The sequence below is a fragment of the Phaenicophaeus curvirostris genome, chromosome 2, assembly GCF_032191515.1.
Source record: "Phaenicophaeus curvirostris isolate KB17595 chromosome 2, BPBGC_Pcur_1.0, whole genome shotgun sequence".
Lineage (NCBI taxonomy): Eukaryota > Metazoa > Chordata > Aves > Cuculiformes > Cuculidae > Phaenicophaeus > Phaenicophaeus curvirostris.
In genome coordinates this window covers 121,079,346-121,093,762 of record NC_091393.1, presented here as the reverse complement: position 1 = coordinate 121,093,762, position 14,417 = coordinate 121,079,346, and the positions used below count along the sequence as shown (strand labels likewise).

At 44.5% G+C, this 14,417-nt stretch overlaps 1 protein-coding gene across 1 annotated transcript; it reads left to right on the top strand.

Moving 5' to 3' along the window:
• The first annotated feature begins 2,190 nt into the window (after positions 1-2,190).
• LOC138717559 (ras-like GTP-binding protein RHO) lies at positions 2,191-5,969 on the top strand. The gene is made up of 3 exons (XM_069851078.1): positions 2,191-2,309; positions 2,943-3,584; positions 4,457-5,969. Exon 2 carries the CDS (start codon positions 2,945-2,947, stop codon positions 3,536-3,538), a length of 594 nt encoding a protein of 197 aa, XP_069707179.1. The 5' UTR covers positions 2,191-2,309; positions 2,943-2,944; the 3' UTR covers positions 3,539-3,584; positions 4,457-5,969.
• Positions 5,970-14,417: the final 8,448 nt, after the last annotated feature.

Sequence of the window (14,417 nt, the reverse complement as noted above, 5' to 3'; positions counted from 1 at the left end):
AAATTTGGACAATATGCTAAACGATACTTCTTTAGCTGAGCTGAAACTTCGCTTCTAGTTTTGCCTAAATGTGCATTCTCTAAACAGAGCGTTAATTCTGCTGCACCATATACATCTGTATGACTGATGAAGATAGTATGAAGTAGGAGAAAAAAGACACCACATTTTTGCTTGCATTGCTTGTACTGGTGGTTTTGAGATTAAAACTCAGCCTTTTGTTTTTCACTTGATTTAATCCAATTGGCATTTTTTGTTGCTGAGAAGGCAATTCCAGTCAATTATTGGAGATTGTTTCCAGGTTATCTTCCCCTACCCGCTCTTTTTGCTAAACAGATTTTCTGCAGGGCATATCTGTAACTCAGCTAATTTGTGTTCAAGCATAAATTTGTGCCAAAAGCATGAAAGCTCAGTGGGAAAGGTAATCTCTCTCCTTTTTGTCAGTAAGTAGGCAAGTAAGTACATTGCCTGCTGTGGCATAACGTGCTGAGGGAGCCGTATGTGCCAGTAACAGCGCAGTGAGTCCTGCACGCTGCCTTGTACTGTAATGCTAGCAACAAGCATCCTGCAGTCATCATGCAGGCAAAGCTTCTCCATGAAGTAAGGAAAGTAAGAGCTAGCTAAATGTGAGCTACTTTACAGGCTAGTGCTAAAAAGCTCTGAGTAGATGTGGGAGGACAGGCAGAAATGGTAAGTATCTGTCTCTCTAAGCTCCTGTGTGTTTCTGGCATATACAGGAACCAGATCACTTGTTATATGTCACAGCAGGTCCTTTGCTTTTGAATGTCCCTGACAAAAACCAGAATTTAACTCTCACATCCCCTTGTGATCAGTGATCTCGGCAAAGAAGCCAGACTGATCTACCTAGGACCTGGAATGCTGAAGCACAAAAAGGGAAGGTGAAAAAGACCTGTGTGTTTTCATATGGAATTTTAGGCTAAGTACAGCACGCATAAAAGCACATCATCCCAAACAAGAAATGCCTTCGTGATTCTAAAGAGCTGTATGGGATCCACAGGCATTGCTTTTCCAGGGAATAAGTGGAGCAAGTCAGAAGCTGATGATTTTAATTTTGTTGAGCTCCTATGGCAAAACTATCAGATTCATACTTGAATAGGACTCAGGAAATTTGGTCTGGGAGGGTGAAATCAGACCACCACATAAAACTGCAGTGGCCTCAGGTCTCCAGCTGACTTCAGATTAAACAGAAACAAGTTCCTCATCCTTACGCTAAAACTTCTAGATCTAAACCTCCTCATCTCAATTGAAGAACTCTTTTGTAGCTGTATGAACTAAATATAACTACACTATACTAATGACTATATATACATGTTTATACACACTATACTATACTCACAACTATACTAATCAGCAGTTATGTATCTGCATCACCAATGATGCCTTTGGAAACTGTTCTCTCTGCAGAGAGACCAAATTAATTTACCCTTTGGTCTCAGTTTTCAGTGGCTGCAGACACTTTGCAGACTTTGTCTACCAGGAAAACAGACAGAGAAAGAAGAAATGACTTGTCCAATGCTAACAAGATAGCAGGGAATAAAGTCTTCATCTCGGGAGTTCAAGATAGTATCTTTAACACAGACAGTTCTTTCCTTTTAGGCTTCCTGGTTGACAGATTTCATTTCACTATTTTGAGGATGAAGAAACACTGGAAAAGGCTGTCCAGAGAGGGTTGTAATCTCCATCCTTGGAGATATTCAAAATCCAGCTGGACACGGGCCTGAGCAAACTGCTGTAGCCTGAGCAGGGCAGGGTGGACTAGATGATCCTTTCCCACCTCATCTGTTCTTTGATTCTGCAGTTCATTTCTGTGCGATGCCTCAACAGATCTGGAAAGGGGTGTCTTGAAGGTCTGTCTAGGGGGCCTGCTGCTGTTTTACACTGCAGTACTGTCAGCCCCACGCATACACATACCGAAGCTTGTCACACTCAGTACTGAAATGCTCACTCTAGATGAATCTTTTGCAACAGGAACAAGGAAATTTCTAAAGTAAACATGCTGTGATTTGTTAATGAATTGTGTAACTTCCACTTTATTGCCAGTAAAGTAGGTTTCTTTAAAAAACAATGATCTCATCGTTTTCTCTTTGTAGATTGGTTGGCTATATTAAGAAACATCAACCCATTCCTTTAAGTACTGTGGCCATCATGACAGTCTTTGAAGAGTGGAGGTAAGTTCTGTCTGCAGGAACCCGTGACCTAAGGAAGCTGAGGCAGCAACAATATTAGAAGAAATCAATCTAATACTGAATATCAAGAAAGAAAAGAAAGTTGATGCTGGAGATTACTATTCTGTAAGTCTAATAACCTTCTATCTCCTATAAATTAACTGTGAGTGTAAGAAGACTTCCTAATTTCCACATGACAATGGGTCTATGAGCAAAAGCAGCATGGACTTACACAGGATAACTATCGAAAATTGGTAGAAGTCCACTAGCAGACCATGGCAGGAAAAATGCAGTCAAAACAATTTGGATAGTTGATCAGTAGGGTGTTTTGTACTTCGTCTCTTACAAAATCAAGTCATTCAGTCTAGAAAATTAAATCTGTTATGGACTGAACACTGACGATAAAGAACACCTGAGATGATAAAACAGAAATATAGGACACTGCAGGAAGCTTGGTTACATCCAGACTAGGTTTATACCTCCATTGTTTGATCTATAGTAATTGTAAAGAGCAAGGTACTCACAATTTCAAAAGATTCTTATACCAGAGAAATTAAAAGAGGAAAAAAATAGGGAATGAAGGTAAGACAGGAGTATGGAGAGAAAAATGAGATAAGGGGAAAGATTCCAAACTAATGGAATTTCCCTGTCCTGTCCTGTCCGCTCCGCTCTGCTCCTCTCTGCTTCTCCACAACATCATAAAAAAAAAAGCAGCCTGGATGGGAATAATCCATTTTTTACTTCTTCTTGGTTTTCAAGGGATGGATGCTCCTCAGAGGAAGATAACAGTAGTTGGAGATGACCGCTGTGGTAAGACATGCCTCCTCTTTGCTCTGCGTCATGAACCGCTTCCCAAGTCCTACGAGCCAACTCTGTTTGACACTTACACCACTGACACAGAGGTAGACGGGAAGGAGATGAAACTCATTCTCTGCGATGTGGCAGGGAAGAATGAATTCAGTTACCAAAATCTCCGCTCAGTTTTCTACAAGGATACTGACATTATTTTAATGTGCTTTTCCGTGGACGTGCATGACTCACAGCAAAACATCCTTGATTTTTGGGTTCCAGAAATCAAACAGTTCTGCCCCATGGTACCTATTATTCTGGTGGCTACCAAGATAGAACTAAGGGGTGATGAAAGTATTAAGAAGAAACTACCTTTTCCCAGCAATGAGCCGTTTAACACTACAGAAGGAAAAGCTTTAGCTGCCAAAATTGGGGCATATGCTTACCTGGAGTGTTCTGCCAAGACAAAAGAAGGTGTTGATACAGCCCTGAAGATGATTAGCCAATGTGCATTAAATCAGAAAAGGAGGAGAAAGAGGCACTACAGGCACTGCCGAATTTTGTAAGAGGAGGTTTTTCTTATTTTGTCGTTGGATTTCATGATGAGGAAAGGTAAGTAGATGTCTTTGTTGCTGTTGTGCGGGTGCTATAAAGCGTGCTTGTATGTTATGGGAGGAAAAAAATACCTATGTCTACAAAGTGTCACACTTTAAACGTTGGATTGGTTTCCTTCTCCACTCCCAAAACAGGCTGAAAAGCACAATTCCAGATTTGAGTTTAGTACTGGTCTTGAGAATGGAAATGACTAAGCTACATACAGTTCTCCACAGAGGTCCATTTTTGTCAAAGGAGGAACACACAGGCTAGGGCAGGAACCCAAAACTGAACTATTGGGGCAAGCACAAGAATATGTCATTTAGCGAATCTAATCCTGGCTTCTTGGTTGTAAAGCTTACAGCGAGCAGCTGTGCTGCCCGGGTTTCCTAGTGTGCGCTCCCAACCATACACTTCCTTGAAGGATGCCCTCAGGGAAGGGAGTCTCCACACACACATCCAATAGTCTCCTGTGCTAATAGCAGTGGGTTTCAGACTGGCAGAACGGGTCTGACTTTCTCCAAGATTCATTTGTAGAGCTAATGTGGCCTTGGTTCCATAAATGCATCAGGAATGCAATGTATAGCATAGGGTACAATGACAGCAGTGCTATCTCCACCTCTTCTTCAAGCACGGGTAAACAAACAGGGGTAAAACAGCCTGGCCCTGGGGCAGGATAATCCAGTTCTTGACAGAATTCCTACCTCAAAAAAAGAAAAGTAAAAAAGTCCACACTTCAGTTTCTAAACCTCTTTGTCCTTATAGAATCATAGAATCATCAGGTTGGAAAAGACCCACAGGATCATCGAGTCCAACCATTCCCATCAAATAATAAACCATGCCCCTCAAAATCATCTGAAAGTATCTTAGATCTTTCTGTCTTTCCTTAGCACTTGCAGGCAGAAGACATGAAGGAAAGGGAATGCCAAGAACCATGCTCTCAGCTTTGCAAGTCATTACCAATCTGGAAAGATTAAGACATGCTGTCAACCTAAGCAAATAACCTCAGAGAGGCACAGAGATGGACCCAAATGGAAAGACTTTGGATTCCTATCCATACTGCTCCCTTCTATGAAACAGTGATTGCTGGCAGCCCAAAGAGCTGACTTATGGAACGACGTTGAAGGTGCAAGTCTGGGAGCAGGCAAATAACATGGCTGCAGGGTTTGAAGGCAAATACCATAACACAGTAAGTGGAAGGAGAAATGTTTTAAGGTAAATCCTTCTGATCCTGAAGAGGACCAACTGAGCATAACTGTCAGGCACTAGGAGAAGATGAAAGTCTATCACTTTCTCTTGCTGTCTCCCTTGGTGGTGGTTCCATCACGCTGGCAGCCTGGCTGCAGTTTCCCAGGGGGAAACAAAACAAGAGTAATTATGGCACTTGGAGCTGTACGCTTAGCAAACTAGCTTTTCCAGGTGACAGATGGAGTAAAATACACACAAGATTTTTTCTTACTCATCCTTCCCAGTGGTATTTGATGGTGCCATGGGTAGAAACATGCGGGTTGGCCAAATATTTATTATTGGATAGGTTGTTGTTTTCCTTCTACATCACTTTTTAGTAGGAGTTTTGAAGTTCACACTCACCTTGGCATAATAACATGCTTCAAGTATGATGCTTTCTATTTTCAGAAGTATCTTTCTTCCAAGAATTTCTGAGCAGTTTTCAACGTGAGTTACCAGCTCACCTCTTGGTGACGTGTAGGTGTTATTTCCATTTTCAAAACTGAGAAGGTTAAACTGCTACCTAACATAATTACCTACTTATTGGGGCTTTCTTTTTCTTGTCTTTTTCCTTGTTCTTGCCCTTTCTTTTTTCCCTCCTCACCCATTCTGAAACTTATTTCCTTCCCTCTCTGCCTATAACAATCCTTTCTTTGCAATCCAATATTACACTGAAATTTTAAAACTATTCTCTCCATGCAACTTGGATGCGAGTGTGCTGTGCGTAAGCGCTCCCCCGATTCAGGTAATAGCATACAGCAGTGCATTTCAAAGAGCTGTATTTATGTAGATGGGTTTAAATTGTTATTTCCATTTTCTGTGTGTATATGTGGGTGGGGAGGATTAGACTGCAGATAAGTTCAAGAACACCGGTGCCTCGGGTTCCTCTGATGTGGGGTATTGAACTGGAAGGAGGCAGTTTTGCAAAGATGCTGAGCGCTCACTGTTTGCACTACTTGGAAAGTTCAGACCACTTTGGTGAATCTGAGCTTACCTGTTGTTACCCGAATTTGTTGCTTAGTAGGACACTGGTCAGCGTATTGACTGGTATCTGTTTTCAATCTAAAGAAACAAGTATTTTCCTCCAGAAGGTTGCTTTGTTCAAGACAAGGGTAACTGGTTTCACTCTCAGTATTCACTGTACATATCTCTAAATTAAACTGTTGTTAACACTGATCTTAGTTTCTATTTCTTAACATTAACCTTTGTATTGTTTCAATGTGGAATAAAAAGATAGCAATCTGTTTCCACTGTTTACGCCTCTGCAAATGGAAAAGAGAAATATGTGGGAGGTTTTTCATGATCCTTTTGCTTAACTTGTATAAATCTTGTTTTTTCACTTTTGTCAAAAAATCCTAATGTCGTAGAATCATAGAATAGCTTGGGTTGGAAGGGACATTAAAGGTCATCTAGTTCCAACCCCCCTATGATAGGCAGGGACGTGTCCCACTAGATCAGGCTGCCCAGGGTCCTTCCCCTTTGTCTGGCTCAAAGCACTTTTGCAAGAGCCCAGGGCCATGTGGCTGTTCAAGGAATCTGTTGGATATTTGTGCATATTTCAGGGCATCTGGTTCCCGGGAGAAAACCACAGACTGGATATTTCTTGTATTTTGGATGGCTTTGTATGTTAGCATTGGCCTGTGATTCAGAAAGAAGGGGATACAGCCCAGTAGCCAGGATATTTGCCTAGGACACGGGGATCTGGGATTTTTTCTCTATTCCACCACACACTACGGTCTGTGTGACCATACAGAGGACACTGTAAACATCTGCACAGCAAAGCAGCTGGGGGGAAGCTGTTGCCCCATAGCTGCATGGAGATAAATGGGTGCTAGTCCATCCTCACTGCTTAAGATTGTGTCTTTAGGAACCTGCAGCACATAGACACCCACTAGCTGGTGTTAGGCTTCCTACCCCCAGGCCTGCTGGGATGGGGGAAGGACTCGTGCATGGGAAAAGCTCAGATATCAGCCCTAAGAGAGCTAGAAAGTGTGTATGAGACTGGCACTGGGGAAGTGATACATATCCATATCTTAAACCTGGGACAAAAATCAATAGTGATGAATCCATATAGAAGCAAACTGCCAGCAGTCGATATCCAGGCTAAACCTGAGCCAGAAGGGCTATCCTCTTAATACAAATCTTTCTTCCAGTGTTGGAAGGGAGAGGAGGGGAGAAGAAGAAGAAGAGGGAGACTGGGGGGAGAGGAATGGAAAATAGCAGTCTGTTTTATTAAGCAGGTTTTTTTACTTTTGTGAATTTAAATACGAAATATGGCTTTTTATTAAGAGAAGAAAAAGCAAAGGAAAGAAGTATTGTGGATGGGAAGATGGAAATTAACTGAACATTCACGTATCATTAAACAGGACCATTTCTATGAAGAAATACACTGTTTACTCCCCACCACAACAGTTTTAGACAGATGTCCAACTGAAACAGCAGGGATATTTATGCTATATTAGGTGACTATGGTGATATGCTTTGCAATTAAATAAGAGCTTTGCGATTTCAATGAAGCAAATATGCAGATAAATTATATTGATGTCTTTCAGTAGACATAAATAGAAAGAAAGAAAACCAGTACATAACAATAATAATGCAATATGTGAGAGTAATTTTCCATTTTCAGTGTGAAGGTAGTTGATGTATTTCATGCAGTAGCAGTGTAGTAGCCTGCATGCCTAAGAATGTCGTCAAGACAGGGTTTGTAGACAAGCTGAATTTGTTGGGAGAAAAAGAATCCTGGACACTCATGTCTTTAAACAGTTATTCCACATCCTGTAAAGGTTCTCTCTATAAAGCTCTACATATGGTGATAAGCCACAACTATCTAGAATGTGTTTTGTACAGAGATTTAGGCAGAAGCTACAAAGTGACGTATCAACAGTGCTCCAGCAAAAACATACCTGGCACCACACACAGTACGGGGGTTTGGAAAAAAAGAGGAATATGAGACAAAAAAACCCCCACGTGTTATTTTCTTTTCATTGCCTGTTTCGGGAAAGGAGTGGAGACAGGGTAATACATCTTGCTTAGCAAGACCATTCTGCATTTTGTATTGGTTTCCTGTATAAATACATCTTCCTAGTGGACAATCTGTCAGGCCACATACTAATTCATCTGTTTACTCAAAATTATCATCAGACAGGAAGCATGCTGTATTTTGTGAGAATAGATTGTCCTAGGCTTTTGTCTCAGTTTTCTTCATAATATCATGCCGCTTAATCAAATTCATTTTCTGGAATGTACTGCATCTGTTTTAAATAATTCAACAGCTTAGAGTGTATCTCTGCAATCACTCAGAGAATGACAAGCTGATACAAGAGCCTGTAATTTGTTATCATGTTTTGATGGAATGAAGGGGCTGGATTGTGGTATTCCTCCACATCAGCTCAGAGCATGAAAAGGCAGAAGGACTGCAACTTTATTTGCCAAAACTAAATTTTAAGTGTCGCTGAGACCTTGAAACCTTCTTTGTTCATCTTCATGTCTGCTAGTGGACACGTCCATCATTTAAACTGCCTCCACTCTGCTGGTGTGTTCACATTTCAGTCTGCTCAGTTCCCAAATGTGTGCTCTATGCCAGCTACCTCCCTGTCAGGGTGAGACAGCTTTTGGGGGGACTTGTCTCAGCACACCCCCTGGGCTGTGCCTGTTTAGCAGACAGGCAGAGGAACATCCCATTCATGAATCACACCAATGACTGGTTTCTGAGCAGTTCCATGTCACTGAGGGCAACTTTGTCAGCCCAGGTTTGTCTGAAATGAGCAATGTCACAAGGTGGATGTGCCAAGGTGCTTGGAGCAGGGAACTTAGCTGCCTGCTGTCATCCAGCTTTGGTTGAGAGGGAGTTTGTAAGCTTGAAGGCATTACAAGAAGCAATCTTCTCCCTTTTGATTCTTTCGCTTAGGCAGCAGGACAGTCTTTGCAAAGGTTATTCTATGTGTAGGAATGGCAGGCAACACACAAACAATGCTCACAGAAACACAAACAAGACTAAAGACCTCATCTTATTTGGCTCTCTGGCTTACCAGGATGAAAGCCCATTAATGGAATATATATATAAATATATGTATACTTATACAGACATATCCACAATGTGGATTCCTCTAGCCACTGGCCTGAGACACTCAGTCTACACAGTAGCTGGCCCCTGGATTCTTTCATATCCAGTTGACTCTTGCACAGACACACACAGGTTTCTCAGTTGACTTCCACTGATCACCATCTCCCCAATAGCTGGCCAGGATCTTCCATTCCCTCCAATGGCCAAAGTACAGACCTGTGGTGCCTTCTGCATCCTGCCCAGGCGTACGGTTGCTTTGATACTTGGCTCCCGATGCCTCGCATCCTACTCGCCGGCTAGTCCTGCTTAACGTTCACAGGTGAGTCCTGCTTAACATTCACAGGGGATTCACCTAGACACACAAGCACACGTGCAGGCAGAGTAGAGAGTCCCTCACCCAGGAAAAGCATCTGAAATAGAGTTCAATGAACAGACAGGCCCTGCTGACCAGGCAACTCTTTACATGTCACTGGCCCCTTTTCTCCCCTTACTGCTCTGCTTTCCCACACTTGTTCCTTTCCAAACCACCCAGACCCCTCTCTTTCCTCACTCCTGGTCCCTCCCCTAAAGGTCCCAGAGTAAGTCTTGTGCAATCCCAAGATGCTCCCTCTCTGCACCCCATAATGTGCCCCCACTTAGGCACTAACTTCCCCCCTCAGTCCATAAGATCCTTTCCCTTTAGTGCTGGGTGTTCCCTGGACCCAGGGCTGAGGCTCCCAGGGGCTCATGTTCTCCACCAGGTTGCTGCGGTTTGTCCCCCAGTTGGTTATCAGGATTCCTCCCCTCATAGCCTCTAAGCTTCACCTTGTTCCTGGGGTGAGGCTTTAGTCACACTCCCCAGCCACCATGGGAAGACACTTTTGTATCTGACGGCTCCTGCCCATCATTGATCACGCTTTGCCACCACTTAGCCCTGGGAGGAGATGAAATTTGGCTGTGTTTAAGGCCTTTGGCAGGGTAAATCTAAATAAATATTTATCAGCAGCCAAATGTAGAAGAGAGAGCTCATAAAAATGCATCCTTCACAAGGCTCCCTGTCCACTGGTTTTCTGCAGGAAGGTAAATTTAAATTAATGCTGCACTGAAGCACTACTTTGCAATTGCAAACAATGAATGGGTCCAGGTATGTTTCCAGTGACCTGCTGTAAACACGGTATATGATGCATTAGCAGCAAATTTCCAGCAGATGATGATGCTCTGAAATATGAAGGAAGCGGCTCAGAGTTTTGCCTTTCTTCATCCCAGTCTTGTTGGAAAGGGCACACTGGCTTCTACACCAAGAACTGGAGCGCAAGGCCCATGGGGCTTAGTCAGTGGTCAGAGCATCAACACGGTTCCCTTCACTGAGCCAATACTTCAGCGTCAAGCAGGGGCCACAGAGGGGAAATTGAGAGTTTGGGAACGAGCAGCATCCAATTTCTTGAAAACAAACTTGTTACAGAGTCATAGAATGGCTGGAATTGGATGAAACCTTAAAGATCATCCAGTTCCAACCCCCTGCCATGGGCAGGGATGCCTCCCACTGGATCAGGCTGCCCAAGGCCCCATCCAACCTGGCCTTGAACCTCCAGGGATGGGGCAGCCACAGCTTCCCTGGGCAACGTGGGCCGGTGTCTCATCACCCTCATGGTGAAGAATTTCCTCTGTCTTTCTAGTCTAAATCTGCCCCTCTCCAGTTTATACCCATTGCTCCTTGTCCTATCACTATCTGCTTCTACCCACATACTTAGATTCCTATGACAAAACAGACGTGGCTTTATAATTAGATGGATACATGAAAGTCTCATGATAATACATATCAGGCCTTTTTTACACACTTCTTTGATGACATATGTGAAGAGAGAACGCTGCAAACTCAGCACCATCTTTTTGTTTCGTGTTTGTTACAGGACGTGTCACAAGGGGCTGAACCACCCTAGAGGAGAGGGAGGAGCTCCAGGCTGTGGCAGGGTCTCATGAGGTTCCTTGCTGCTGTCTAGCCATGACCCACATGCTACATGACATGAACCATCATTTAGAATCATAGAATTATAGAATCACTAGGTTGGAAAAGACCCACTGGATCATAAAGTCCAACCATTCCTATCAAACACTAAACCATGTCCCTCAGCACCTCATCCACCCATCCCTTAAACACCTCCAGGGAAGGTGACTCAACCCCCTCCCTGGGCAGCCTGTTCCAGTGACCAATGACCCTTTCCGTGAAAAATTTTTTCCTGATGTCCAGCCTGAACGTCCCCTGGCAGAGCATGTTTGATAAACTCTGCTCTCTGGACATCTTCCCAGATTCTCAGTCTGTCAGGAGGTTAATACAGTGCCAGCACTACAATCACTTCTCCACACGGTCATACACCCAACTTTAAAGACCCTTGGAGAAAGTAAAAGCCCAAGGTGAAGCCTTAATCACTGTCACTCGTCGGGAAACCATCCACCCAGCGTAGGACCCAGTCCTGGCACTCAGTCTGCTGCTCAAGCTCAGCTACAAATGAGTGTTAAACATAAATGTTATTTATCTCTAATTAATTATTAAGGCTGTATGTAACAGCACTCAAGAAAGATCACATTGGTAGCTGTATGCAACACAGCCCTCCCTAAATCACACTGAAAACTGATTTCCCTCCTGCTATACAGCACATCACTTCAGGCTCGGTGCTAGTACATAAGGAGAAAATTTGTTACCCTTCTGGAAAATCAATAGGCTTTTGGCAAACTGGGTTCAGTGCTGTTAATCATCTTGATGGCACCATCTGCCTGTGTACCCAAGTGCAGCAGGAGAACCACCCCAGCAGCCGTCAGAAGGCCTTGCCGCCCGCAGGGATGCGCTCAGGGGCTGCAAAACCCCAGCACAGCTGGGCTTGCACCGCTATTTGCCACTGAAACGCTTCCAAGCCCAGCTGAAGTTGCAGGAGGATCAGGGGGCTGTGAGCTCAGAGCTTGCCGGGGACCCTACCATTTCCCCAGCAGGAAATGAGCAGCACCTCTGCCTCCTGCCCAAAAAGTGCTGAATGCTCAGAGGAAAAGCAGAGGAGTCAAAAACACTAAGAAAAATCCAGCTGCATGAGGCATCACCAGCGGTGCATGCAGCTCCCCAACACTTCACTGGCATGTGGGGGATGTGAGAAATCCCACAGCAGAGCTTGCTGGCTACGGAACGTTGTGCATGAGGTTCTGGTAAGAGACGTCTCCAGCGAGGCCAGGTTCTCTTCCCTCCTAAAAATTCATAGAATCATAGAATAACCAGGTTGGAAGAGACCCACCGGATCATCGGGTCCAACCATTCCCATCAATCACTAAACCACGTCCCTCAGCGCCTCATCCACCCACCCCTTAAACCTCCCCAGGGAAGGTGACTCAACCCCCTCCCTGGGCAGCCTGTTCCAGTGCCCAATGACCCTTTCTGTGAAAAAAACTCTGTGCTTCTCCAGCAGGCAAAAGCAAAAAGCTTTGGAAAGTCATTTCCTGCAGAGTCTGGATGGTCTGGAGAGGCTGGAGCTGAGCCCCAGGGAGGGATGAGGCTGGTGGCACCTGTAGCCTGAGCCAAGGAGCACTGGCTGGGCTTACAGGGGGCACAGCTGCGGCTCAAATCCTGGCTGTCGGTGTTTGACAGCAGCTGCTGGGATGGGGAAAAGGCCCTCACACCAACACATGCAGCATCCCCATCCCATGCACGGGGTGTTTGCCTCACCCCGGTGCCGGCTGGTGTTGTGTGGGACTTGCAGAAAAGCCAGGCTGACTCCAGCAAGCTGGGGGAAAGTGGGAAGGAGCAAACAGCAGTCCCTGGTTTACTCCGGCTCGGCATTAATCAGCGCTTTCCTGAGTCACAGATGTGGCTTTGTCTGTGGGATATCAACTATGAGATTCAGAAATTAATTCAGCTTGGGAGCTTTGGATGACTCAGGCTGCTATGAAAACACCCCAGAGCAGAAATGAGATGTAGGGCAAATTCACCCTCAGGGTATCTCTCAGTGGACTTTAACTGAGGATAAATTTAATTTGCAGAACTCGAGCATATTTTATTTACTCTTTCTAAGTAGTGTTTTAAATTTAAATATTCAAATAGGCAATCAAGAGGCTCTTAATGGGTTACATTTATTGAAAGAGAGTTTTATTTAAATTCCTCAACCTCAGAGTCCCAGCCATATTTCTCTTCCCCCAAGTGAATTCTCTGCTGAGTTTCTCAATTGCACCAATGTATGAAAATCTGAATTCACTGAATAAACAGACAAGGTGACGTAGCGCTGATAGTAGGTTGTCCACAACCAATGCAGTGATCCTGCTGGAAGATATCTGGAAGTCTCAATGGAAAAGCAGGATGCAGCAGCAATATGTGCTTTTAGGAGTTTGTAAAGACAGAAGAGCTCTTTGTCATGCATCACTTGGCTCCCAGAGATGGCTTTAAGTTATATCAGCCCTTAGGGTTCATTTAACTCTGCTGCCAAATGTCTGCCTGGGAGAAAAAAAAAGTACGTTTTGGTAGCTGGAAAAATACTGAGGCAAAGGATTTGAAACACGGAGCCACATGGAGTCCTGCCTTAGCTCTCTCAGTGCAGCCATTCTTCATTGTAGTCAAGAAATGTTTCATCATAGAATCATAGAATCATAGAATAATCAGGTTGGAAGAGACCCACCGGATCATCGAGTCCAATCGTTCCTATCATCATTTCTAGTGCAGGGTAGGGAGGCTCTAAGAAGCCCAGGGTCAATTCTTGGCTCCACTCTCCAGTTTCTGTGTGCTTTGAAGCATCATTTCAGGTGAATACAACAGGACTTCTGTTCCCTGTTGTCTTCATGACAGGCAGGCTGTGTGCTGGGGACTCTCAGGGAAGAGTCATAGAATCAGAGAACGGTTTGGGTTGGAAGGGGCCGTGAAGGTCACCCGGTCCAACATCCCTGCAGTGAGCAGGGACATCTTCAACCAGATCAGGTTGCTCAGAGCCCCATCCAGCCTGACCTTGAATGTTTCCAGGAATGAGGCATCCACCACCTCTCTGGGCAACCTGTGCCAGTGTTTCACCACCCTCATTGCAAAAAAATTCCTTCTGTATAGTCCTTATACCTAGTCTGAGTGCACCCTCTTTTACTTTTAAACCATTACCCCTTGTCTGATCACAGAATCACAGAATCACTAGGCTGGAAAGGACCCACTGGATCATCGAGTCCAACCATTCCCATCAATCACTAAACCCTGTCCCTCAGCACCTAGTCCACCTGTCTTTTAAACAACTCCAGGGAAGGGGACTCAACCACCTCCCTGGGCAGCCTGGTCACTACAGTCCTCGCTAAAGAGTCTGTGTCCATCTTTCTCATAAACCCCTGTAGGTACTGACAGGTGCAACAAAGTCACCCTTGGAGCCTTCTCTTCTCCAAGCTGAACTGCCTCGGCTCTCTCAGTGTGTCCTTGTAGGAGAGGTGCTCCAGCCCTCTGATCATCTTTGTGGCCTCCTCTGGGCTCACCCCAACAGTTCCCTGTCTTTCCCGTGCTGGGGACTCCAGAGCCAGACACAACACTCCAGATCAAGTCTCACCAGAGAGGACTAGAGGGGCAGAATCACCTCCCT

Excerpts from the sequence above, each read along its gene's own strand:
- LOC138717559 (XM_069851078.1), top strand. The coding sequence starts at position 2,945 with ATGGATGCTCCTCAGAGGAAGATAACAGTAGTTGGAGATGACCGCTGT.